Raw genomic sequence first — 27,816 nt, forward strand, 5'->3', positions numbered from 1 at the left:
TTCTGAGCACTCTGGAGAAGGTGTTCGTCCAGGATATCCCTGTATTTGGCCGCATTCACCTTTTCTTCGATTGCAACCAGTCTTCACTGTTGGGACTGCATTGGACAGGTGATGAGCAGTGTCTGGTTTTCTCCACACATGCCACTTAAAATTAAGGCCAACAATTTATATCTTGGTCTCATCAGACCAGAGAATCTTATTTATCACCATCTTGGAGTCCTTCAGGTGTTTTTTAGCAAACTCCATGCGGGCTTTCATGTCTTGCACTGAGGAGAGGCTTCCGTCGGGCCATTCTGCCATAAAGCCCTGACTGGTGGAGAGCTGCAGTGATGGTTGACTTTCTAGAACTTTCTCCCATCTCCCGACTGCATCTCTGGAGCTCAGCCACAGTGATCTTTGGGTTCTTCTTTACCTCTCTCACTAAGGCTGTCCTCACCCCCGATTGCTCAGTTTGGCCGGACGGCAAGTTCTAGGAAGGGTTCTAATTGTCCCAAACGTCTTCCATTTCAGGATTATGGAGGCCACTGTGCTCTTAGTGCAGCAGATATTTTTTTGTAACCTTGGCCAGATCTGGCCGGCACGGTGCTCGACTGGTTAGCACATCTGCCTCACAGTTCTGGGGACTCGGGTTCAAATCCCCGCCTCGCCTGTGTGGAGTTTGCATGTTCTCCCTGTGCCTGGGTGGGTTTTCTCCAGGAACTTCGGTTTCCTCTCACTTCCCAAAAACATGCGTGGTAGGTTGATTGAAGACTCTAAATTGTCCGTAGGTGTGAATGTGAGTGCGAATGGTTGTTTGTTTCTATGTGCCCTGCGTTTAGCTGGCGACCAGTTCAGGGTGTACCCCGCCTCTCGCCCGAAGATAGTTGGGATAGGCTCCAGCAGCCTGCGTCCCGAGTGAGGATAAGTGGTACAGAAAATGGATGGATGGATGGATGGTGTGTGGTTTTCCTAATCAAGTCCAATCAGTATAATCAAACACATTTGTACTCCAATGAAGGTATAGAGCCATCTCAAGGATGATCAGAAGAAATGGACATCACCCGAGTTAAATATATGAGTGTCACGGCAAAGAGTCTGAATACTTATGGCTGTGTGATAATTCAGTTTTTTTTTTTTTTTAATAAATCAGCAAAAATTTAAACAATTACGTTTTTTTCTGTCAATATAAGGTGCTGTGTGTACATTAATGATGAAAGAAAATGAATTTAAACAATTTTAACAAATGGCTGCAATATAACAAAGAGTGAAAAATTTAAGGGGGTCTGAAAACTTTCCGTACCCACTGTATTTGTAGTAGTGGGGAAGGGTCGACTCATGCCAGAAAGCCCAAGTATGTACTTTGGCTTGTTTTTAGCCCCACCCAAAAAAATCCGGACAACTGAGAAGATGAAGAAAAAGTTTTGCATTATATCTCAATAATTCAATACTAAATTGCTCTTAGGCTTTGCATTTTTTCAGCACTTATCTTTAAACATATTTACAGTGGGGCAAAAAAGTATTTAGGCAACCACCAATTGTGCAAATTCTCCCACTTAAAAAGATGAGAGAGGCCTGTAATTTTCATCAGAGGTATACCTCACTTCTGAGAGACAAAATGAGAGAAAAAAAAAAAAAGAATCAAGAAGCTCACACTCTCTGATTTTTAAGGAATTTACTAGCAAATTATGGTGGAAAATAATTATTTGGTCAATAACAAAAGTACATCTCAATACTTCGTTATTCCCCTTTGTTGGCGTTGACAGAGGTCAAACGTGTTCTGTAAGTCTTCACAAGGTTTTCACACACTGTTGCTGGTATTTTGACCCATTCCTCCATGCAGATCTCCTCTAGAGCAATGATGTTTTGGGGTTGTCGCTGGGCAACACAGACTTTCAACTCCCTCCAAAGATTTTCTAAGGGTTTGAGATCTGGAGACTGGCTGCGCCACTCCAGGACCTTGAGATGCTTCTTACGAAGCCACTCATTCGTCGCATGGGCGGTATGTTTGGGATCATTGCCATGCTGAAAGACCCAGCCACATTTTGTCTTCAATGCCCTTGCTGATGGAAGGAGGTTTTCACCCAAAATCTCACAATACATGGTCCCATTCATTCTTTACTTTACCCGGATCAGCTGTCGTGGTCCCTTTGCAAAAGTTTTATTTTGGTTTCATCTGATGTTATGACATTATCCAAATCTTCTTGTGGATCATCCAAATGCTCTCGAACAAACTTCTGAGGAGCTTGGACATGTACTGGCTTAAGCAGGGGGACACGTCTGGCACTGCAGGATTTGAGTCCCTGGCGGCGTCGTGTGTTGCTGATGATAGCCTTTGTTACTTTGGTCCCAGCTCTCTGCCAATCATTCACTAGGTGCCCCCGTGTGGTTCTGGGATTTTTGCTCACCATTCTTGTGATCTTTGTGACCCCACGGGGTAAGATCTTGCGTGGAGCCCCAGATCGAGGGAGATTATCAGTGGTCTTGTATGTCTTCCATTTTCTAATAATTGCTCCCACAGTTGATTTCTTCACACCAAGCTGCTTAACTATTGGAGATTCAGTCTTCCCAGCCTGTTGCAGGTCTACAATTTTGTTTCTGGTGTCCTTTGACAGCTCTTTGGTCTGCGCTATAGTGGAGTTTGTAGTGTGACTGTTTGAGGTTGTGGACAGGTGTCTTTTATACTGAGTTCAAACAGGTGGCATTAATACAGGTAACTAGTGGAGGACAGAGGAGCCTCTTAAAGAAGAAGTTACAGGTCTGTGAGTGCCAGAAATCATGCTTGTTTGTAGGTGACCAACTACTTATTTACCACCATAATTTCCAAATAAATTATTAAAAAATCAGACAATGTGATTTTCTGGAATTTATTTTTCTCATTTTGTCTCTCATAAGTGAGCTATATCTATGATGAAAATTACAGGCCTTGCTCATCTTTTTAAGTGGGAGAACCTGCACAATTGGTGGCTGACTAAATACTCTTTTTGCCCCACTGCCCCACTGCATGTATCCTTTTGAATCTGATAATGATTTCATATAGTCAAAATTGCTGATGGGTGAGATGTGAAGTGGGGAGCGAGCAGGCAGCCTCACCTTATATTGTGCAAGCCTTCACTAAAAGCAAAAATAACAACAGTAACAGTTCTATCTAATGGCAAAATTAAATGACTACAAAAGAGGCCATTGGCAAGTGCCTGTTTGTACACTTTTAATATGCACTCCAATTTTCCATAGTCAGGTTTTAATATTTGTGTTACATATTTAGTTTTGCTGAGCGCATAAAACTGATAGGGACTGAAAGATAAAAGCACAAGGTGATGCAGAGCAGACAGTATTCTGCCTCACAAAGGCAAACTTCCAACTAGGCAAACGCTTGAAATGTCCTGAGGCCTTGTGTGTGCCTTTACAAATGCTTGAAAACATTGTAAAGGATTAAATACAAATGTATTGCATTGAAGTTAAATAGAAAAAAAAGAATTGTACTTAAAACAGTATACTGTACTGTACAAAAAAGTTGAAGCCGCTGTAACATTATGCTATGTTTACAGTAAATATTTAAATCAGTGATTCTGCCACATACCACTAGAGGAAGCCCATGTACCACTGGTCTTACTTGTACCACAGTTTGAAAATCACTGGACTCATCCATTTTACTGCGCATGTGCAGACTTGATTCAGGAAGACACAAAATTGTTGCGGTTGTCAGGAGGGAGTAGCTGTCCTCCCTGCCAGCTCAAATTTTGCTCTAAATGCAAGTCACACGTGGAAGCTATTGCATCTAACCTTGAAAAAATACAAAATCTCAAAACTGGACTACCAATCGACAAGGCATCTTATGAATAAAAGAAGACCAATGCTGGAGATTATAGATCTGCTTTGACTCATACATTTGTAAATCTGACTACCAGCGCTTCACCAGCCATATGAACCTCACCACAGGTCACCGAAACAAATGGAAAACATCAGTATAAACTCCCCATTTGTAATCATTTCCACACGTATTCCTTTACTTCGCAAATAAACCAGTGATTTTCAGTGTGGTACTAGTACCACTAGTGGTACGTGGGCTCCCTTTAGTGGTATGCGCAAGAATCACTGCCTGAGTACAGTTCAGTTGTATTTAACTTTTTAGTAAAATAGATTTGCGTTACATTTTCCAGCTGTACAGGTATATAGATATTACAAATGTTCAAACGGCGGGCTGTCTATAGATTTGCGTTACATTTTCCAGCTGTACAGGTATATAGATATTAGAAATGTTCAAACTGCGGGCTGTCTACTCTTCATTATGGAGGCTGTTGCTGATGAACGTTATATTTTTTAATTATTTACGCAGTTTCAGGCAGGAAAGTTGTGTATTATTTACTCATTACATATGTGAACTTTGACCATGAAATACAACTTCATATGATCAGCACATTTCATGCAAACATTTTATTAAAAAACATTCAAGTGAAGTTTGATATTGTACCACGTTTAATACATTATCTTCCATTCTCAGAACTGAAAATGGAAAATGAAGAAACCATTTTAAACAATAATAAGTTAAAAAAAACTTTATGTTTTGAAGTTAGAGTTATGTGTGTTTTTTTTATTTATTTATTTGTACTTGTCTGGGGATGTTCATTAAAACAAAAACAAAAAAGTCAGCGATGCAAAATAAAACACTCGTCATCCTTAAATATTACTCTTGTAACGCAAACAACAGCAATTATGTAGGCTAAATTTGATGCTTTATGCAACTTCCCGTCCCTCTTCAACGCAAATCAGGGGGAAGGTCGAGACGTCGGCGAGAGCTTGTGTTTGTGTTATTCTAAATGTTACCTATAGAGGTCAGTAGAACACTCCTAGCATGCAAAGGCGAAGAAGGTGGCGTCATATAGCAAATGCGTTGTCCTGACAACTGCAAAAATCCGAGCTAAAGGTGAGTCGTCAGAGAGCTTAATGTATTTTCAGTAATTGATGGAAATAGGTAACTTTTTTTTTTTACTGCATCAAAACCTAAATGTGAGCACGTTACACATGAAGCAGTGTTTACGTAGATGGTCTAGCTAGATGCTAAACCTAGCGTCAACGCGGCTAGCTAAATGCTATGCATTTTCCGATTACAGTCCACTTGTAACTTCTCCGTAAAATCATTCAACTATTATTTAAGACCAAATTCAGTTTAAGTGTCGTGCATGGCACGTCACGTCACAATAGCCGTGTGAACAAGATAAATGAAGGCACTTCATAGAACAGTTCCATCGTTGTAATTTTAGCATTCACATCAGTTTTTGAACACGTCCTTTTCCCATTGAATTAATCACATCACAACTTATCTAGTTTTCCCTACTTATGTAACGTGTATATAATATTTTGTTTTATATCACGATATGGAGGACTTAAAACCCCACTGGTACACAGACTAATTCACAGACTGATGATTGATTCTTTTAGATTAACAATATTATTGTGGCTGTAGTTTGTTGTGCCTATTGGGTCATAGAGAGCGTGCGCTGTTGACTATTGCAAATGTTCTTTTTTTTTCTTTTTTTCCCCCCCTTATCATCAATGGGTCACACAAGAGGACACAATGCCAGAGGTGAAACCCGTGTTCAGAGAAGTTCTGCCGAAACAAGGTTTGTATATCTGCATTTAAGATTTACGATACACACACATTTGGTTCACACTAACATGACTGAGAAGATTGTATATGCAAATAAAAAATAAAAAAAAGTTAGGTAAATGTAGTGACACTGGAAGAAATTTGATTCACAGTAAAGGGCAACAATGACACTACAAATGATGAATTTGCTGTACATGTTGCTGGCTGATTTTGTCATCACAGGGCAGCTTTCCATGGAAGATGTCCCTACCATGGTTCTATGTAAGCCCAAACTGCTCCCACTCAAGTCAGTCACACTTGAGAAGCTGGAGAAGATGCAGATGGAGGCTCAGGATGCTGTCAAACAACAAGAACATACCATAAAGGAGTAGTAGCAATAGACAGCTGTGGCTGATTCTCTCCATCAGAGACCTTTAAATTTAACAGGAATCACACTTGTTAGGTACGAACCAACCAGCAATGAAATACCATTTTGAATGCTTTCTTGAGTATTGGATGGATTGGAGGGAGGATGACAAATGTAATGTTATTTGCAACAATATCTTGTGTTTTTAGTGTTATTTATAACTTGAGTGTGTCTTCAGCTCTGAATATTTGATATGTTGACATTCATGATATTGTAACAAAGAAAAAAGTGATTATTGTTTAAATGAACAAACGGAGAAATGCATGGTAAATCACATATACAGTATGCAATTGATATAAAAATAAACTCTTAACGGCACTTCTTGGAACCTGAATTGACCAATAATAAAAGCAAATGACTCACACAGCATAGAAAGAGCAGCCAGTAAGGGGGGGAGGCAGTATTGCATATAACAAACATAGTCTCCTTTATTTTCCGTACATATTATAAAGCTCTTGAAACAAAGCAGTCGCATGTACAAACAGCTGCCTCCTAGAACACACAAAAGGTGTGGCAGTGAACTCCATCGAATACTGTTCATCATAGCATGGAATGACTGACACAGAGGTATGGCACTTTCTGAGTTAGCTTATGTTATTGTTTATGCTTAAACAAGGGAGGAAACCATCTAAAGAACTTCAGTTTCAAAAGTGCATTTTTTTCCACTACTAGTTAGGAAAAATGCAAGTAAAAAAAGTACTGGAGCGTTAAAAGCGCTTCTCTTTAGCTTTCAGTTTTGATGAGACCCCCGTCTCCCTCGCTGACAAATCTCTTGCGACCCCTGACAGGAGAAAGAAACATTATTCAGAAGTTGTGTATATGTTTATGTTTTAATAATTTGGCAAAGGAGTGTGCACTTACCTACAGGGGCAAAGATCTCTTAACTTTACATCAATGATTCCCATATTAAAGCTCTTTTCAACAAACTGCTCAAGGATGAAGTACGCACGAGGAACATCAATGTTAATTTCAGCAATGTCCATATAAACTCTTTCATAGCCCTAAGGGGAAAAAAAACAAACAAACGATGAGTAAAACGATGTACATTACATATCTGAAACAGGTGGCATCTTACCCTTCTCATTTGGTCCACAGTGATGATGGAGGACACAGAGAGTGACTTAAGAAGCTGCAGAACCATTTTGAATGTCTTCTCTCCCTTGGACTCCAGTACCATTACTATAGCCTTAAAGAAATAAGTCAAATACTGAGCCAGGTCTGTTGGTAGCTGACTGCACATGCAGACTGACTTACCTCATAGACAAACTCATGGTGAAAATGAGGAACCTCCAAATCTCTTAGACACCTCTCAGCCTCCTTGCTGTCTCCAGATAGGATGTATTCCTTAAGCAGCAGGTTCATCTAACAAAATAAAATGTTTCTGTTTTACCTGCAACAATGGTCTTCTAGCCATTAAATGTCAACAGCAAAGGGCTTAAAGTGACGATGCAATGATCTGAGGAAGGGTTTTACCTCTTTGACGAGCTGTGTGACAGGTCTCTGTCCCCCGCCTGTGCTCCATTGGTTGTCTACACGAACCCCACCCTTACTCATCTTCAATAGCACAGCCGCCCGGTCTAGGGCTGCCCTGCAAGATCAATGATTCTTGTGTACTCAAGTAACAACATTAGGTTCAGTTCCACAATCCAACACAAGAGCGCTATAAAAAAAAACAAGAATAATGCCCAGTTTTGATTGACATCAGTGAGAGAAAAGCTAAACAAAATACTACAAAAATCTCTGACACAGTGTAGTTCAACACCACTGAAAACTACAAACAATAATATTGTCTTAAAATTACTGGAAGCACAGGGATGGTAGTAACGCACTACTACATTTACCCTATTACATTTAAGTAACTTTTTGGATAAATTGTACTTGTCAGACTAATTTTAATGAGAATCAGAATCATCTTTATTTGCCAAGCATGTCCAAAAAACAAGAAATTTGTCTCGGGTAGTTGGAGCCGCTCTAGTACGACAACAGACAGTCAATTGACAGAGAACACTTTTGAGACAAAGACATTGACAAAAAACTGTCACTGAACAATAAAGGGTTTCTAGTTATCTGGTAATGCCGGTAAATTTATTATTATTTTTTTGACAATTGTGCAAAAAGATGCAGAGTCCTCTAGCACTTAGAGCAGTTCGAAATACTAATATTGCAATAGTCCGGTGCAATGACCATTGTGCAAAGTGCGCCGAGACTTCAAGCGAGTAGTGCGATAATCTAGGACAATGTTGATTGTGCAAATGTTGCAGATACTCCTCAATCAGTGTGCAAATGGAGCAGATGCTACTCTAGCATGAGTGGCCAGTATTGGTCAACAACAGACATGCAAATAGTGCAGCGTGGCGAGACTACTACAATGAGTGCAAAAGTAATGTATAATTGGCCCCACAGAAATGTGACAACAAACAAGTCAAAAAATTGGCAGCATATTGTAATGGAATTGTAGGTTAGGTGTTTAAGAAGTTGATTGCAAGAGGGAAGAAGCTGTTGGAATGTCTGCTAGTTCTAGTTTGCATTGATCGGTAGCGCCTACCTGAGGGAAGGAGCTGGAAGAGCTGGTAATGCAACATCCTTTGTACTTTTGCCTGTGTATTTTTGTTAGGAAGATTGAGATACCTCCCTTTCACTATTTTTATTTGTCTCTATCAATCCAAAGTAACCACTAGCGACGTATGACTCCTTTTCACCAATCAAACAAGCCAAGCAGTATTGCAGACAAAGGCCCCACAGAGTTTTATGAGGAAAGTTTTCAAAGTGAGAAATTTATGTGAAGCATGCCAGAAACAACGCCATGCGACTTGCAAGGCACAATACCTCAATCAGTCTATTTTCCTTAGATAACAAAAAAGAACATTTGTCATGTGTTCTCATCTGTGGCTGCCTAAAAATGTTCACATTTCAGGCTACAAGAACTCCACTTTAAACTTGAGAAAACACACAGCGTTCTTCTACGTAATGTCTGCCTGGTGAGCATATTGCCTAAAAAAAATAATTTAAGACCATTTCTTGGTCCTGAACTTAATTTATGTTTTACAAAGATTTCCGGTATTGTTGGACAATATCTGAAGTTATATTTTGACATTCTTGCTGATTAAATAAATATATCAGACATTACCCACCAGTTACTCAGTACTTGGTAGTTTTGTCCCCCCCCCCCCCCCCCCAACTTGAGTACTTACTTTTAATGAAGTAGTTATTTGGAGGACTACTATTTACTATTACTTGAGTCATATTATTAACAGTATGCTACTCGTACAATTTTTGACGAAGCATACTGCATAGTTTTAATCGCATACCTTGTGTATTCACAGCCAACTCGGCCTTTGTAGCCCTCAATGTAGCTCTTGGACAATATTTTGTCACAGACAGCACGTGCGATGAATTGGCCCATTAGCTAGGGAACAAGAAAAAGAACATGTTTACAATAACACAATTTTCATAGAGGCATTAATTATCACCACTTACATGGCTTCCTTAACGTATGAGAATGATGCAACTTTAGGGAGAGCGTTGGAATGAAACAACAGTTAGAATGCATTATTAGGAATCATACTTGTGTTCTAGGCATGACACGCCCCTGAAAGTATGTGACTTCATTGTGGCAGCGTTGTTATGAATCCTAAACCACCTTAACCCCAACCCTAGGCTTAAACCAAAGCACTATGGGGCCAATTTTGCAAATCCATTTGCAAATGCGTAACCCGAGCCACAAACGCATACCCAGATTCACATATCTGTGAAATACATTTCCCAATGTGTAGGTTGATCTGTAAATGTGTGATCTATAAATATTGGGCCTCTAGATTGAATGTGATCTTACACGTGACGTTTGCTACTCTTGCCGCAGATGATCCACAAATGCTTGCAGTGATTCGCAAATGCGCGTGGGGACTTGTGTGTCCCTCCATATCATACCACCTGGGGACGCAAGCACCAAAAACATTGCCCACTGCTGACTGGGCCTTGACGACATAGACAGCTCCAGATGCCATCGGTCACATCCCATCTAGAGGCCCGATATTTACATGTCACACATTTTGAGATCAACATATGCATTTGCAAATTTATTTCACAGATTGTGAATCCGGCTACGCATTTGAGACTCTGGTTACGCATTTCCAAATGGTTTTGCCACAATAATGATCCCATACATAAACTTCTTTGTTTTTATTTTGTACAAATGTGACACATATTTGGAATGGTCATCTCATTACATCTGCGTAACCTGCCTTTCCCGCAATGCGTGAGCCAATCACGTTGCAGTGGGGTGTGTCGTGCCTAGAACATTGGGATTCTTAATAATGCAGTAAGAACACCTGAGGTTGTCGTCTTTTATGAGCATCATTTCTTTCATGTTTAAAGACTACACGGGGAGCCATTTTATTATGTGTCCATGTTAGGCTGCTGAGTGATAAGTTGCGTTCAATAAAATCAAGGTTCAGATAATGAGATAATGTCATGTTCCTGATTTGTGGATGACTCAGAAATGTGCAAGTTACTGTGCCTTTTTTGAGATGAGCATTAAAATGATGCAATGTGTCCTCTATCTATCTTTATCTACGCATCTGTATCTGGAGATTTCCATATGCTGTGACATATTAACCAGCATTGTCCTCAGTTTTTGTATAATGGTATTTCAAGTCATAAATGGGTTAGCGTTCTGACTCACAGTTCTGAGGTTCACGGTTTGAATCTGAGCTCAAGGCTTCTTGTGTGAAGTTTGCATGTTCTCTCTGTGCTTGATGGGTAATTACTGGGTACTCCGGTTACCCGAAACTTTCCCAAAACTTGCACGTAACCCCAAATGCATGCATTGAAGACTTTAATTGTACATTGGTGTGAATAAAATGTAAATAGTTTTTGGTATATATGTGCCCTGCGTTTGGCTGGCGACCAGTCCAGGGAGTCACCTCTCGCCCAAAGTCTGCTGAGGTAGGCTCCAGCACACCTGCAACTCTAATGAGGGCAAGCGCTATAGAAAATAGATGGATGTTCTAAGAGAGAACTGAAATGTCATGCAGTTTCTACTAGTGGCAAAACACCCCCATAACACACAACATAAGAATGGTGTCATAGGCGTGTGTGTGTGTGTGCTTGTTTACAGTTGTGTAGGCGTGTGATTTTCAGTCATCGAAAAAGCTGGCTTTGTTGCTCTGGCATCCACAAAGCATGCACTCAGCACAGTGACTATTGTTCCTGTACAGAAGAGAGGCAGTACACTCTCCATATGGTGCTGGCTTGACTGGCTGCTGCAAGAAGAACAAAAGGCAACGCGTGCGTGTGTGCGTGCATGCGAGAATTTCAGAAAGCCAGAGGGATACAGAGGGAGGCTATAAACACACACAGATCTGTGAGAAAGAACCAGTGAGACCAACTAAGACAGAGAGGGAGGAGTAATGGGGTGAGGGCCACTAATTGAGTGCTCTGCTGAGTTTGCATTTTTACTGCACAGCCAGACAGTGGCCACAGATCTCATCTGAAAGGACATGCACACACACTTCTTAACAATATGCAAGAACAAAATGTTTGAAATATAAGACTAAATAATAATAATAAAAAATAATACAATAAAAAAATATGACCTAGCATTACTCACTTACGCTGCAAGGATTTGAATATGATATTTGCTCCAGTCAAATACTGTGTGGAACCTCCAAAATCGAATCCCACAAAAGTGTTATTATTCTGGATGCCTCAGAAGTCAAACAAAGAAAACGCCTGGAGGATTAACTCATACATGCAAATAATTCGCCTTTCGGCCAAATTCGCCGTTTTGAAGTCAAAATAGGTAATTTACGTGAATCATATAGATCCAATTAGTTTTTCCAAGGGGTGGGGGGGTGGGCGTCATCACAGGCTGTTTCGTACTTCTTTTAACGATGGCAGCTAGATCCATTCCACACATCCACACACAGATGGAACTGTTACTCCGCGGCGGACTAATATGGGAGCGCATTGGCCTGAGGTTCCGCCTATCAGAGGAGTTGACGAGACCAGAAAAAACACTTTCGCCGCTTCTGCTGACAATTTCGCCGCTTCTGCTGTTAAGAACTAACGGTACTTTTACTCCGCAACAACGATCTAAATGTCTCTCGCTACTTTTATTTATCACTTTTTGCTTTTTTACCAATTATTTCATGCGCAAGACTACGACTTCGACTCCCGCATCGGGCGCTGTTTGCGCCAATCCAGTTGAAAGCGCTCGTGACGTTTAAGTCTCGTTCGCCAATCAAACGACAAAAGAAAGTCACATGACCTCACACAACGTCTTCCATTGGGCTTCCCGGGCATAGGTATAGCACTAGATAAGCCAGCCTGGCTGATCGACGTGCCTACATGGCGACCGTGTTGGGGAAAGTCGTTATTACCATGAAGGCAACGGCGCGCTACTCTTGTTTACATTTAGACGAACAAAAACAACAGCTTTCATGTATTGTAGTATTTGTTTGGCACTGTATGCCCAAACGTGGATATTTCAGGGCACTTATATCTTTAGAAAACACCGTGCAGTAAATTGCAGATGTTTTCACACACACCAGCATCAGAATTTGTACATTTTAATTTTTTTAATTGATGTTTATGCTGTGGTTAAAAAAAATAATACAAAAAAAATTAAAAATCAGAAGTTACTCTTTACTCAGTACTTGAGTAATTATTTTACTGTGTACTTTTTACTCAAGTTTTTGGAGGACTACTTTTTACTTTCACATTATTTTTAAGTAACAGTACTCTTACTTGAGTACAATATTTGGCTACTCTACCAACCTCTGAAGCGGACATCCTCTATTGGTACTCTTATGTTTAAGCAACATTTTTGCTCATCAGATCAGCCAGTGTTGTATTTGTTGCACTGGTCTTTTGTATCTTCACGTTGAGGTGCTGCGGGTCCTGGTCCTGGTTGTGGTCCCAGCGGAACTGCGAAGAACATGTAACATCGGCGACAAGAGCTGATCTGCTAGTACATCTTATATTAATTAGGAAACGCGGCTACAATTATCTAATTAGTTTACGGATGTTAATGTTAAATGTATTAACCGACGGCGCAGTGTTAGGGATTGTGTCACAACACAGAATGAACTAACTTCAAATTCAGAAATGGCCAATAAAAACAAAAAAATATGTACTTAATATTTTCCTGGAGGATGCATTTGGGATTAGCCTTTGAAGTTGGTAATTGTGAAAAATGAAGTGAGACAATGATTTTAGTCAATTCTTTTCCAGAATGAGAGCGCTTAAAGAGGCGGATGGTATTCATGTGGCACAGCTTGAAGCAGGCATTAGGTGCAGGTGGAGATGAGCCTGGCTCAAGTTGGAGGCCAAAACAAAAAAGCAAAGAAATGAGGCAAATTTAATTTGAATCTTAAATTAGCATAGCATAATAGCTCATGACTAGCATGAAAATGAACAGAAGCTTTCTTTTCCCTCTCAATTTCGAGTCCATCAAGAATGAGTAGTTTTGCTTTTAGCTTTACAGTGGACCCCCGCATATTTGTGATTCGGCACCTGGAGTTTCACCTATTTGCGGATTTCCCCCCCAATTTTTTTCTTATATATATATATATATATATATATATATATATTTTAATTTATTTTTTTCCTCTCCCCTATCCCCCGCAAGAAGCGGGGTTCAAATGTTACTAGAAAAATTACCTGTTCCATTAATAAAGGTTTTATGATGGTGACTGTTTGAGCCTGTAATAAATTCCATTTACATTATTTACTGTATAAGCACCATCACAGTACAGATTACTGTGTGTTCACCTTTTTTAGTCCAAGTACGATTTAGTGACAAATGTAAATGTTTACTATATGGGTTTGCATTTTTAAATTGAAAACCCTAAATCCATCAATGAATGAAGGTTTTAGATACGTCACTATAACCCGTTTCCCATGAGCTGGTGCCACTGCTAAGTCAGAACTAGAGCTAAAATTATCGCCGGTTGTTAGTTTATTTTACCGTGAAATCAGCCACGTGGAGCTCACAAAAATACTTGCCCCTAGCACTAACTTTGTACTGGTTCAGAGTAAATGTTCTTATTACGTCCTAAATAGACACGCATAGTATGACGTGCAGATGTTATACACTATTGGTGACGTGGCTCTGGGTTGGCTCTCTGCCAGCGTGAAGCCAAACAGTGGAGATGCACAAGTTGAAACAAACCAGCACTGACACCAGAATATTGTAAAGGAGGTTAAATGACAGAAACACTCACCTGTGGGGCTCCAGGTGTGTCCAGCACCAGATCTGGAAGCTCTCGGAGGAGTTTATCAAAGGACTTCTCCAAATCACTGCGTAATAAGACGGGCCCACAAAGATCAGCCAGCAGCCTGGAGGTCAGCTCCCGCTGGCTGGCCTTGGCCTCCAGGGCCAACGACACAGCCAGCGAGGGCACTTCGCTTCTCATGGGCCCCAGGTTAAGATCTGCTAGCAGCTCCTACATGAGGAGGGAGATGTAAACACCAACTGTTAGCTCATGTCTTTATACTTATTCAAAGATGGTGCTCCTCATGCTTACCACCACTTCATTTTTGTCTCCATGTTCAAAGTACTCCTGCACGATGGGCGTGACAGTCTTCTCAAAGTCCTTCTCATCCAGCGGAGGGACCACAGTCTCATACACGCAGTTTTCCTGGCAAAACATTCCAGAGCCCATGCTCACAACATATTTGGACCTTTTTATGACATTTGCTTTTATTTTGCTTTGATTTACTCTGCTGTCTGCAGCCAGGTCAGCATTGCAAATAAGAATCTGTTCAGAATTGTTTTACCTGGATGAATAAAGGTTAAATAAATATTTGTGTTACAACATAATATCACAGCAAAAGTGTTGTACAGATTAGGTACACAATCTAATAAGGGTACCATATAAGAGCTGTCTGAAAAATTCAGCTTTAATAAAGACAATGGTCAGTTGTGATTGACACATAGGCAGTCATTCATGCATCATTACTATTAAGGATTAATAAACATCATTGAATGTGTAATTAATCAGACACAGGTTGCATGTTTTTCCACACTTAAATGTTTCCCATCACCGAACAAATTTAAATTAGTCAAAGACAGGAGAAGTAAACAAAAAAAAACTGTTTTTAAATTAAGATCATTATTATGAAGGGGAAAAAAATTTAAACCTACATGATCCAGTTTGAAAACGTAGCTCCAATGTAGCTGAATTACAAATATTCTGCAAAGATTAGTGGGCCAAAATTCCTCCACAGCGCTGTAAGAGACTCATTGCAAGTTATCGCAAACGCTTGACAGCAGTTGTTGCTGCCAAGGGTGGCCCAACCAGTTATTGGGTTTAGGGGGCAATCACTTTTTCATATATGGTCATGTAGGTTTTGATTTTCTTCCCCTTAATAATAAAAACCATATAATAACTGCAATTCGTGTTGTCTTTGACTAATATTTAAATGTGTTCAATGATGGGAAACATTTAAGTGTGAAAAACATGCAAAAATAAATAAATAAATACAATTTTTAAAAAATCAGTAAGTGGAACACTTTTTCCACACCACTTGAGATCAACTGTGTAGGCAGTACCTGAGCTTCATCATAGTTTGGATCTTTCTCATCGACTTGCTCTGGTTCATACACTTCACCAGATCTGCCCCACACACCTTTGCCTCCAGCCCCACCTATGGACAAAATTTAAGCACAATGCCTGAAATCAAAGCCAATGATGTAAAATGGTATAATGATTTATATGCCCACGTGTAGTGGTTTGTAGACACGAGATGTAATTGTAAAAGGGAAAAAAGTAGGAGAGTGTGACTGGATTTGGGTGACTGTACATGAAGTGTCTGTAATGGTCCCTGGAAGAAAAAAAAAAACCTAAGAATACTTTTACTACAAACATAAAAACTGTTATATGGGATGATGTCATGTAACAAAGCACTGTGATGAAGAGACACATTATGCTGATTTAAATCCAGACCATCTTTAAGATCAACAAAGTTTTTCTTACACTTCAGATGAAAAAGATTTGCTTGTGAGCCACCCAGGCTCAAGAACAGGACCAGTTCCAGATAAATCCCATTTGCAAGACCACCCACACCCTTACTGTGAAGGGGTCTGCTCTACACCAGTTCTTTGGTCCATATGGTGTTGTGGAGAATGTGTACATGCACCAACAGATTGTGGACACTTTGCAAATACATTTAGCAAAGCAGCTTGTGTGCCAAGCTCTAACGGACATCTCGCTATATTTAGCCCAGCTGGTTATGTGAGCAGGTTTGACTCCGTCCGTGTGTGTGCGTGAACTTTATTGCATTTAAACTGTTAAAGCAGGAGAGCGCAGACCTCAAAATTCCAAGTATGGCTAGCTAGTCTATCACTTCAAAAGTTGAATTTGTTATCAATTCAGTGCAGAGAGAAATGGTCTTTTATTCAAACTAGCAGGAACATTAATGATATGCAATTACAGGAAAAACCCTGAGTATGTTTATTGATATTTACTCTAAGGTTTGTGGGAAGAAAAAAGATCCCTCTAAGATTGCACATCTCACTTCAGCTTTTCTCCAAATTCCAGGAGGAGCAGCCTCAACTAGATTATGAGATGAAGGTGAAAAGAATGTGAAGTAGTGGTGTGTGACTCAGATTTTGTTTCACTAACTTGCTGATACGCGTTTCATGTGTATTATTCTTCCATCCATTTTCTATAGTGCTTGTCCTTATTATGGTTGCCAGCCAATCACAGGGCATATACTTTATAGACAAAACAAAAAAATCACTCAGTCACATTCACACCTATAGAGATTTTTGAGTCTTCAATGAACCAAATATGCATATTTTTGGAATGTGGGAGGAAGCAGGAGCACCTGGACAAAACCCATGCAAGCATGAGGAGAGCATGCAAACTCAACATATGGACATGAACTTGGGATTCAAAGCCAGAGCTTCAGAAATTTGAGGGAGAAGTGCTAGCCACTGCTGCTGCAGTTAAGACTTTTTTTTCTTGTTTTTTTTTGTAAATTCCCCAGAACTTCTGTATGTAATGTGAAACTGAAAAAATATATATCTAAAGCAGTACTGTAATTTCGTGTATAACACACACCCCCATAGTTGACCTCAAAATTCTGGAAAACCCGTCTACCTATGTATAATGCATTTTTACAATGCATGATTTTGCTTCTACCCATGTGATCAAAACATGAACTATTATCTGTATTTTGTTAGTTTTTTTTTTCAAATAATTATTCTGAAGTTAATCACTTCATTTGAACATACTTTTTCTTATTTACCTGCTCTTATTTTGAAATTCACAGCCCTACTTTTATTTAGTAAATGAGAACATATACAGTTGCGCTCCTGTTTGAATACCCTGTCAGAATTTGTAAGATGTGTACAATTCTTTAAAGAAAGCATGAAGGACCAGGGGAAACACCTGTAATTTTATTTTAATGGTTTTCAAATTAAAAGGTCAAGCATTTCAGGAAAGCATTATCATGAAACAAAACATAACCATAAAGAAATTAATGGCTACACCCTTTTAATAACCACTAGGTGGCGGTGGCATATTACAATGAAAGTGTACACCTTTTTATAACCTCTAGGTGGCACTGGCATTTTGGAATGAAAGTGTACAGCTTTTTCGTAATCACTAGATGGCGGCATACACTTATAAAATGTGAAAGTTTTTTTCATTTGCCCCTATATCCATGTATAATGCGCACTAATGACCTTTGACAATTTTGGGGGGGGGGGGGAAATGCACATTATACATGAGAAATTATGGTAACACTACACCAGTGTAATATTAGTAATAGTTTTGTCGTGTGACCATGTGTCATCACTTATCAAAGTTGAGAGAGTCTATCATTATTGATGTCTATTTGGTTTGCAGTTAACTTCTTTTCACACTTCTTTCTACACCCTTAAAAAGTGAGATGCCTAAGGAGCATCTGCAACATGAATTTATAACTTTGTCATTCAGCTCAAAAACGAGTGTTTTGTTGAGTTGTGTCTTCATATAAAGTGGTTAACTTGGGAAACATTTTTTGCATGCAAAAAGACATCACAATACCTTGTTTAAAACATGAGACACTTATGTCACATTAAATATTCAAAGCAACTTCACTATTTGTTTGGAGGATAACCAGTTTATGTTCCCTCAGGCGACAACAACCATTGACCACAAATGTTTCCTGGCATATTGAATAGTTATTGTTGTCACTTATTATTTAACATTTTGTCTTACCTTTCTTTGGCAGACCTCTGCCTTTGCCCAGTCTGGACCTTCTGTCCAGCAGCTTGCTCTTGGGGCTGGTGGGGGCCACCGCTGTCCCCCTGACCAGATCGCCATTATCACTAAGGGAGTCCCCCCTGCCAGAATCCCTGGATGAATTCTTTCTGAGCCTCCGCTTGGCCTTGGCCTTGAGACGTGCCTCGTGGATGCTGCTGCTTGACGACAACAGCCAGTTGCCATTGATCTCGTTGTTGATGTTTTTGTTGACGATGAGCGCTCGACCATTGCTTTCATCTTCAGACAAAAAGGAGTCACTCACATTGTCGGCCTCTGTTGAGTTAAAAAAATTTGATTAAATACGACATGAAACAATCGAGGTAAAAATAAGAGTGTTCTACTTGGTGTCAACCAGTGGAGACGCTGCTGGTTCAGTCTCAACGACATCGTGGTTTAAAGAAGACCATGTCATCATCCATCCATTTTTTACACCATATGTCCTCATTAGGGTTTTGGGTAAGCCTATCCCTGCTGACTTTGGGTAAGAAGTCAATTGCAGGACACATGAGGACAAACAACCATTCACATTCTCACCAATGTTCAATTTAGAATCTTCAATTAACCCAACTTCAATTACATGATTGTACCGGTAGTGTAGTAGTACAAGCTGTGTGTGTGTTAGATGTGGCCAGTGCCCCAATACCCCTAGCCCCAATACATATAAAATAGGACAGTTGTGTCAGGAAGGCCAACTGCTGTAAAAACGGTCCCAAACAAAGCATGCAATTGGATCGCTGTGGAGACTCCTGATGGGTCAAAACAAAAAAAATTTGACAAACATGAATCTTTTTGGAATGAGGGGGGGGGGGGGGTGGGGGTACCCGGAGAAAACCCAAGCAAGCACAGGGAGAACATGTAAACTCCACACAGGAAGGGAGGGTTTGAATCTCGAACCTCACAACTGTGAAACAGACGTGCTAACCACTAGGCCAGTGTGGCTGACATGACATCTTTCTATGTTTAATCCATTTGTTACATAGCATTTCATATTTGACTATGTAATGATTAAGATTACAACATACAATTATATGAGTGACGTTTATTTAAAAAAACAAAAACAGAACTACAGTCCAGTGACACGTCCTGCACAGGTGTCAATTGAACAGCAACTTAAGAAATTAGGTTTATAAAAAAAAAAAAAAAAAAAAAAAAAAAAAAAAGACATGCCAAACCCAGCATTATGATCATTGTATCTGTTTGTATAATCAGAATCATCTTTATTTTCCAAGTATGTCCAAAACACAAGGAATTTGTCTCCGGTAGTTGGAGCCGCTCTAGTACAACAGACAGTCAATTTACAGAACACTTTGGAGACATAAAGACATTGACAAAAAACAAAAAACAATTGTGCAAAAAGATGCAGAGTCCTCTCGCACTTAGAGCAGTTCGAATGACTAATATCGCAATAGTCCGGTGCAATGACCATTGTGCAAAGGGCGCTGAGACTTCAAGGAGTGTAAGCGGTTTAAAGTGACGAGTAGTGCGATAATCTGGGACAATGTTGGTTGTGCAAATGTTACAGATACTCCTCAATCAGTGTGCAAATGGTGCAGATGCTACTCTGGCATGAGTGGCCAGTATATGCAAATAGTGCAGCATGGCGAAACAACTACAGTGAGTGCACGAGTAATACATAATTGGCCCCACAGAAATGTGACAACGAACTCAAGTCAAAAAATTGCCAGCTTGTTGTAATGGAATTATAGGTTAGCTGTTTAAGAAGTTGATTGCAAGAGGGAAGAAGCTCTTGGAATGTATATATATATAAATGATTAATTCTGCAAGAAATGAAAATTAAGTGGACCACTTCCACTCAACCCGTGCCCCCCATTAGACACAGCTGATGATGCACTTAAAATGGCTCGGAATGGTTCACACTCACCGACGGGGTTCGAGTTGAGCCAGGCCTCGCAGTCAGCTGCCATGTCCGACAACAGGAACTAGATGTTGCAACGGCAAAAGAAGATTTAGTGGAAACCTGTAATGTCCAAGAGCAGAATGTAGGCATTAGACGAAAAAACATGCACGGACACGAACCAACGCAACAGAGGCCCACCCCCACTGTTTCCTTCATTCAAAGTCCCACTGTTGATCAACAATGGCTAGCAGTAGCATAGCATGACTGACTGTTCACTGACAAGGGGGAGAAATAGAAACACTATATTGACCAAAGCTAAAGCAATAATACGAATGCTAGATACGTAAATGTGCAGCTTGCCGCCTGTACAGCAGACACGTCGTTTAAAATGACGAGGAATGTTAACGTTATTAAATTACCAACTAACGCGTCTGTCAGTCCATATAATGTACTGACTTTTAAAAATTATTCCTAACAATGCATTAAAACATGCTTTTTTTAACGCGTTATGGCGTGTAAATTTTCTCGATAACTCACAAATGAATCAGTGGTCGTCTGCTGTGTTCAAGCTCTGTTCTGACTTGAACTACGTCTGCGTTTTGTCTGCCCAGCAACTCCACCACGTAGCCCTTTGTTTTGCTCTCTGATTGGCCGATGGAGGCGGGGGTTTTAAAACACCTCAGCCAATGGTAATGCAACAATATGGGTTTTACTTAATGCCATTTTTTTCTTCGTCTAGTTAATAACATTTGACATGGCCCACATCAACAATTAACATTGTAATAGTAACATTAACAATAAAAAACAACAAATCAAACAAACAACGAATCTGGTTGCCTTTGCGGATGACCATGATCTGGATGACTGAGAATCTGCAAACACAATTTCTAGCAAGTAAGCTTTTTTTTTTTTTTTTAAATTGATAATGTGTTAGTAAGTTAAAAACAACTCAGGCTGTTATGCTATCAGGCTAACGATATGTAACGATGCAAAGAAACTACAACTAAAATAGTGACAAACTTTCTCTTCATTACAATCACTTTTAGCAGAAAGCTATGTTGTATTTTTTAAATTAACTCACAATTTATAAACAATATGTAATTGCTTGGTAGATTGGTTTTACCACGTTTAATAAATTAAAGGCAAATAATTTCATTTGCATCCTTCAATTTTCCAATATGTGGCCCTCACAGGAAAAAGTTTGGACAATATGAATATTACAATTACAGCATACAAATAAAGGTAATTTGAGCAAATCTGTTATTTCAGAAGTGTGTATCAAACTGATACATCACTTCGCATCAATCAGTACCAATGAAGTAGCTCAGTGTCAAAAAGGTTGGTGACCCCTGTCATATATAATTCATAAGATGATTACCTGATATATACTGTATTGCATACAGTATTGGTTTATGATGAAGTTCGTTCCTACGGCATGAACGCAGCCCGAATGTCTACGTAATTCGGAACACGCCAGACTATCTTCCTAACACTAATGCAGTAGTAAAGCCATCATAGTCCGCAAGCAGAAAAAAATCAAATAAATACAGCAAGTACGACGGTAACTTAGTGTGCCTTCTTGTATAATGTGTTTTTAACCTCGATACGTTGTTCACTATATGGCCAGAAGTATTCACTCACCTGCCTTGACTCACATATGAACTTAAGTGACATCTCATTCTTAATCGATAGGGTTCAATATGACGTTGGTCGACCCTATGCAGCTGTAACAGCTTCAACTCTTCTGGGAAGGCTGTCCACAAGGTTTAGGAGTGTGTTTATGAGAATTTTTGACCATTCTTCCAGAAGAAGATTTGAGAGGTCACACACTGATGTTGGGCGAGAAGGGCTGGCTCTTGGTCTCTGCTCAAATTCATCCCAAAGGTGTTCTGTTGGGTTGAGGTCAGGACATGTTCGAAATGGAAGAAGTGTTAACACGAAGTTGGGAGCACGGAATTGTCCAAAGTAAAAGGAACGCTGAAGGATTCAACATAAATAGCTTTTGGACAATTCATTGCTCCCAACTTTCCTGTTCCAACTTGACTGTCCACCAATGCACAAATCAAGGTCCATAAGACATGGATGAAAGAGTCTGGTGTGGATGAACTTCACTGGCCTGCACAGTCCTGACACCAACCTGATAGAAGTCCTTTGGCAAAAAGTGAGAGCCAGGCCTTCTCGCCCAACATCAGTGTGTGACCTCACAAAGGCACTTCTGGAAGAATGGTCGAAAATTCCCATAAACACACTCCAGAACCTTGTGGGAAGCCTTCCTGGAAGAGTTATAGCTGAAAAAGCTGGACCGATGTCATATTAAACCCAACTGATGAAGAAGGGGATGTCACTTCTGATCATATGTGAGTCAAGGCAGGTGAGCGAATACTTTTGGGCAGTATAGTGTATGTCAGGACCACAGACCGAGGACACCAAGTAACTCAAACACTAAATTATTAAAACAAAAAAACAAAACTAACTCCACGTTGACATCTGGCTTTGTTTGAGATGTACTTATTGTAGTGATCATCAGGTGCATTGTAGTTAATTGTGATTATATAAATGTTATTTTCAATGCAAACAAATATTTGGATCGTTTGCTGTAGCTGTCACTGTTTTATTGATGAAAACGTTGGGTTAATTCGATCTTTTAAAGCGGTCGTGTATTGTACTATATGCCACTAATGGTCAGTAGTTTTGGATAGTCGAGCTCAAGTTTGTTTTCCTGCATTTACCTGTTCTGCCACATCGCTTGGGGGCGCTCGTTCACAACAATACTGTTCAAAGTCATGAGCACGGTTTTAAAAATAGGTGGCACTGATGGATGGCGTCATGTACAGTACGTACTTTCTCTCTGTATGACGCATGCTATTATGCCGTACGTAAGGTATGTATATACAAAGCTCCAATCTTAATAATCACTAAATAACTGATTTATACGTTAAGAAAAATTATAATCCTAGGGGGAAAAAAACACTTCAGTAAAGTATTTATTTAAATGAAAAGTATATTGGAGAAACAAGGATTAAGTTTCATAGGAGTGTACAAATAAATTTGGCTTTGAAACAAGCAACAGTCCTGTATGTTGCAAGTTTAACTACTGTACATGGTCCAGTTTAATGTACTATATTTAAAATGTTGAGGCATTAAGTTAAGCTAATAAAGCTAGTACTGTGAGGGGCTGACATTTTTAGTGACATTTATACACAGCAGACATGGTTTGCAAAGTCTTTGTATCGTTCTTACACATAAAGTGAATTGTAACTGAAAGACAACTGTAGTGCACACAAGACCAGAGTTAAAGAAAACTTTACAAAGACTCCAGTTATCAATAAATTGAAAATAATACACACTGAGTTGGAAACTCAACAAATATAATTAACCTGAGAATCTGCCTCAGTTTTAACTGAGGAAAAACATTCATTGGCATCATTTGAGTCACTTTGTTGTTTTAATAATAAAAGTTATTATTGTTATTTGGACAATTCAAAGACCAAACTGGAAGTCAGATTTTGTCTCGAAAGCAATTGAACTTAATGTACAGTAAAGTTTGTCAAAATCCAAGTTCAATAACAAATAGCTTCATGAGTACAAGAATAAAACTAATAAATACCCTTGCTATACATTATATAGTATGTACAAAATTGAACGCAATTAGCATAACTATTCCAAATATGCAACCACTATTCCAGTTGCCTAAAAACAAGTACAAGTATGTATATTGTTATGCCGCCATGAATTCCACTTGTGCCTTGTTCCACTTGCTGTAAGGACAAGATATCACTGTCTAGTTGAAAATTCAGCAAGGTTTAGGGTCTCTTGTGCCAGTTGGGACAGGTATTTCTGCATGAGTGGGAGAGAAAGATAACAAAAAGAGTTGTTGTCACAAATATGACTGTGAAGGTATCGGCCACAGCAGTAGCATCAGTCAGCTGGCTGCAGGACATTGACTGCACATACCTGTAGGTTCCTGTAGTGCACAGGGCTGCGACAGTGACTCAACTTTGCAGTCTCCTCGCTGGTGTAGAACAGCTCACAAAGTTTACAGTAGAAACCAGTCCTTGGCTCAATGAACTCCACTCCTGCAAAGCAATGAACAATATGTGGGTTACCATTTTATAGGGACAGTTTCTTGGTGTAATAACGACAAGGTTTGCTGTCAAGGCGGCGGAAAAATTGCTTTTCAAATCAGAAACAAAGCAAATGCAGTACTGTACTACATTAGAGGCATTTCTCAATTAATTTGAATATTGTAGAAAAGTTAATTTATTTGTACATCCATTCAAAAAGTGACATTCATAATATAGATTCATTAAACACAGGAAAATACTTTTCAGAAAGTCAATTCCTAACTAATTTCCATGTTAAAAAGATTTTTATGGGTTCATATGTAATATTCTCATTTCTTGATACTTGGGGTATTTGTTCACTGTAAGTTCATCAAAATGGGAATAGAAGAAATAGTATAGTGAATCTATTGTATAGAATATGAGTTTTTGAAATGAACTACTAAAATAATTTTCCAGGATATTGTAATTTATTGAGATGGACTTGAATTGTGGTTGCCACGCATGTTGTTTGTTTATATTTGACTGGAGCATTTTCAGGTTGGACCTTGTAACTTTATACTGCTTATCCTGTTCAGGGTGTCGGGTCAGTTGCACACCCTGGAAAGGTCAACACTCAATCACAGAGTACAGATAAACAGCCATTCACACTCACATTCACAGCGAGGACAATTTTGAGTCTTGCATTTTTGTGGAATACTGGAGGAAGCTGGAATATTCATCCAACTACTCATCCACCCATCCATCCATTCATTGTCTACAGGGCTTATCCTCAGGGTTGTGGGTGAACTGGAGCCCATCTCTGCTGACTTTAGGCATGAAGTGGGATACTGGACTGGTCGTCAATTAGAGTATTCAATTCACCTACCACAATTTCTTGTGTATAATACGCACCCCCAAAGTTGACCTAAAAATTCTGGAAAACCTTTGTACCTATGTATAATGCAATTTTACAATGCATGATTTTGCTTCTACCCATATGATCAAAACATGAAGTATTATCTGTATTTTATTATCTTTTTCAAAGAATTATTCTGAAGTTAAGCAGTTTATTTGAACACGTAATACTTTATTTTTATTTATTTGCTCTTATTTTGAAATTCACAGGCCTATTTTTATTTAGTAAATGAGAAAACACACAGTTGTGCTCATATGTTTGATTACCGAGGCAGACTTTGTAAGATGTATACAATTCTTTAAAGAAAACACGAAGGGCAGGCGAAACACATTAAATTTTATTTTAATGGGATTCATATTAAACGGTCAAGCATTTCAGAAAAGCATTATCATTAAACAAAACAAACATAAAGAAATTAATGATGGTTGTTTTTCAGTCTTCAGTTGAATTTAAAAAAACAATATTTCACAAATTCTGCCAAGGTAAACTGTAAACTTATGAGCACAACTGTACATATATGCAGTCATACGTAGCCCCTATCATATTGGAATGAAAGTATAGGCGACACCTTTTTCATAACCTCTAGGTGGGGATGGCATATTGGAATGATAGTGTACAGCTTTTTCATAACCTCTAGATGGCGGCTTACATTTATAAAATGTGAAAGTTTTTTCATTTTCCTTGATACCTATGTATAATGCGCACTATTGACTTTTGATGCGCATTATACACGAGAAATTAGGGTAACAAGTATTTTTGGGGAAGTCGGCGTTCCTGTGCTTGCGTGGGTTTTCTGTGGTTACTCCGAGAAGATGCAAATTCCAACACAGGGAGGCCAGGCCGTAGTCGAGATTCAAACCGCGAAACCTCAAAACTATGACATGGACCACTCTTTAACCGTTCTGGTGGAAGTTGAGATACCTGCAGAAAATTCACGCAAGCACGAGTAGATCAGAAAGGACAGAAAGTCAAAGCTCATATTCAAACCCAGAACGTCTGAACATACGCAACACCGTGCCTCTCCCTTCCAACTCAAGCTGCGATATTTCACATAGTATTTTACAAGTATATAGTACAAGTTTTGAGACAACCGGACAAGAAACATGACCTTGACACTCTGATATTGAAAAGCCTGCTTTTTAAATATACCTAAGTGCATGTGGGAATGATTAGAATACGGAAATCACTTTTTCCTACACAATGTACAACTGAAATCAAAACTGCTGATTTCAGTTGTGCTGAGTTTGGTCTGAATAAAAACACAGATTGTTGAAGCATCACACAATCAAAATAGCCACATTACTCATGGCAGACAGCTCTCGTGTCTGTGATCTATTGTTGCCACGCAGCAGCGGCTTATGTAAGTCCCTGTGCAGCATGTGCTGGGCCGTGCCATTCCAGTGCTAATAATAATATAAATACTAATTTCTCAGGGGTGTAGTTCACAAGCAGATCACGGAAATAGATCACCATGTGGCCAGCCAATTCCAGTCAATTAGAGTGCTAATGCAACAGGTTGTCAGTGCTGTTATTAGCAGTGTACATGATAACGCTTTAACGTTCACACTAAGACAGCAGAGGATAATGTCTGAGATCTTAAGGCTGCTAGAATGATTAGGGTAACTGTAAAAGGGATCGATTCTATTTTGAGGGTAGTTGGAAAACCTAAATGATTTGTTGCATTCCCATCTCACTGCAACAGAGGTGAAATAAAATGCATCCGGCTTACCTAAAGGGATGATGTGTTCAATGACAACCTTCTCATGCTCAATAGATGATGAGGGTGCTTCAATATCTGAAAAAAGCAAACAAGTAAAAAGGGAAATATGTACAAAACATTTTAAAATAACCCTCAACACATTTATTTGTGGCTATGACCTTCTTCTGTTTTCCTGAGTATATACAGGTTAGTTTATGTTCAACTTTGTGTCGCCTGTCTTTGAAATTGTTTATGATGGGTTGGTATTCTTCAAAGGATATTCCAGTTCACTTTTGGTGAGAATGCACACATACAGTATGTCATCATGTTATTTATGATCGGTGAAACTTTAATACAAATTTCCAAGTATGATCAGGATAAAGTATTTGGTGGCCATTTTAAAAAAAGAACATTAAACCTTGAAAATATCTCTGGTGTAAAGTACCTTTTTTAAGAATGCTGTCCTTGTGTTGAGTCACATTAGAGCTAGCCTCTGTGACCTGTACAACATCCTGGACCTTGCTGTCCTTTGATATTTGAATGTGATTCTTTACTGGCTTTTCTTCCAAGGGCCCACTGTCGGTAAATTTGTCTTCTGTACTTGTCTCCTCCAGTGCCGCCCTAAACTCCTCATTGGGAATGTCACTTGGGTTTGTAATTGGTGTCTCGGAAGTCACAGGACTCTTTAATTGTTCTTCCACACTCGTCTCAATTAAAACTGCTTTCTCAGTTCCAGAGGTTTCTACTGGGACTTCAGCGGCCTCACATGTCTGTTCCTGGATGGATTTGTCAATAGATGTCTCCTGCTCCTCCAAAGTGGGTGAAGGTGACAGCACGGTCTCCACCATTGTCTGTGTTTGCTCCTCTGCAGTTTCTTCAGGACAAGTCGCATCCTCTTCCAGATCAGGAAGGTCCGGTTCGATAATGAAATCGTCTTCTCCCACTTCATCAACTGTTAGAAATTCCTCCATGTTCTTGGGATAACAACACTCGTCATCAGTGTTTTCTCCACTTTCCAACCCCTTCTCCTTGCAAAGTAAGCAAGAAAAAGTA

At 39.4% G+C, this 27,816-nt stretch overlaps 2 protein-coding genes across 4 annotated transcripts in view; both read right to left on the reverse strand.

The window, feature by feature from the left end:
- Positions 1-6,393: 6,393 nt before the first annotated feature.
- On the reverse strand, positions 6,394-20,826 carry pdcd4b (programmed cell death 4b). Its single transcript, XM_061769413.1, has 12 exons — positions 20,643-20,826; positions 20,130-20,225; positions 18,203-18,520; positions 15,547-15,641; positions 14,519-14,632; positions 14,216-14,437; positions 9,299-9,396; positions 7,464-7,578; positions 7,245-7,352; positions 7,066-7,176; positions 6,852-6,991; positions 6,394-6,771 (listed from the first exon to the last, which is right to left on the reverse strand). The coding sequence occupies exons 2-12, from the start codon at positions 20,170-20,172 to the stop codon at positions 6,714-6,716; spliced, it is 1,422 nt and encodes a 473-aa protein (XP_061625397.1). The 5' UTR covers positions 20,173-20,225; positions 20,643-20,826; the 3' UTR covers positions 6,394-6,713.
- A 2,249-nt stretch (positions 20,827-23,075) lies between these two features.
- Positions 23,076-27,816, reverse strand: part of rbm20 (RNA binding motif protein 20) — a 38,879-nt gene continuing 34,138 nt past the window's right edge. For all 3 annotated transcript variants that reach the window (XM_061769414.1, XM_061769416.1, XM_061769415.1), the window contains exons 11-14: positions 27,209-27,791; positions 26,794-26,859; positions 24,060-24,181; positions 23,076-23,942 (exon numbers count right to left, since the gene is read on the reverse strand). In XM_061769414.1, the coding sequence (XP_061625398.1) occupies positions 23,880-23,942; positions 24,060-24,181; positions 26,794-26,859; positions 27,209-27,791 (834 nt within the window). In that variant the 3' untranslated portion in view covers positions 23,076-23,879. The remainder of the gene's footprint in view (positions 23,943-24,059; positions 24,182-26,793; positions 26,860-27,208; positions 27,792-27,816) is intronic.

Source organism: Phyllopteryx taeniolatus, chromosome 4 (genome assembly GCF_024500385.1).
Source record: "Phyllopteryx taeniolatus isolate TA_2022b chromosome 4, UOR_Ptae_1.2, whole genome shotgun sequence".
Classification (NCBI taxonomy): Eukaryota; Metazoa; Chordata; class Actinopteri; order Syngnathiformes; family Syngnathidae; genus Phyllopteryx; species Phyllopteryx taeniolatus.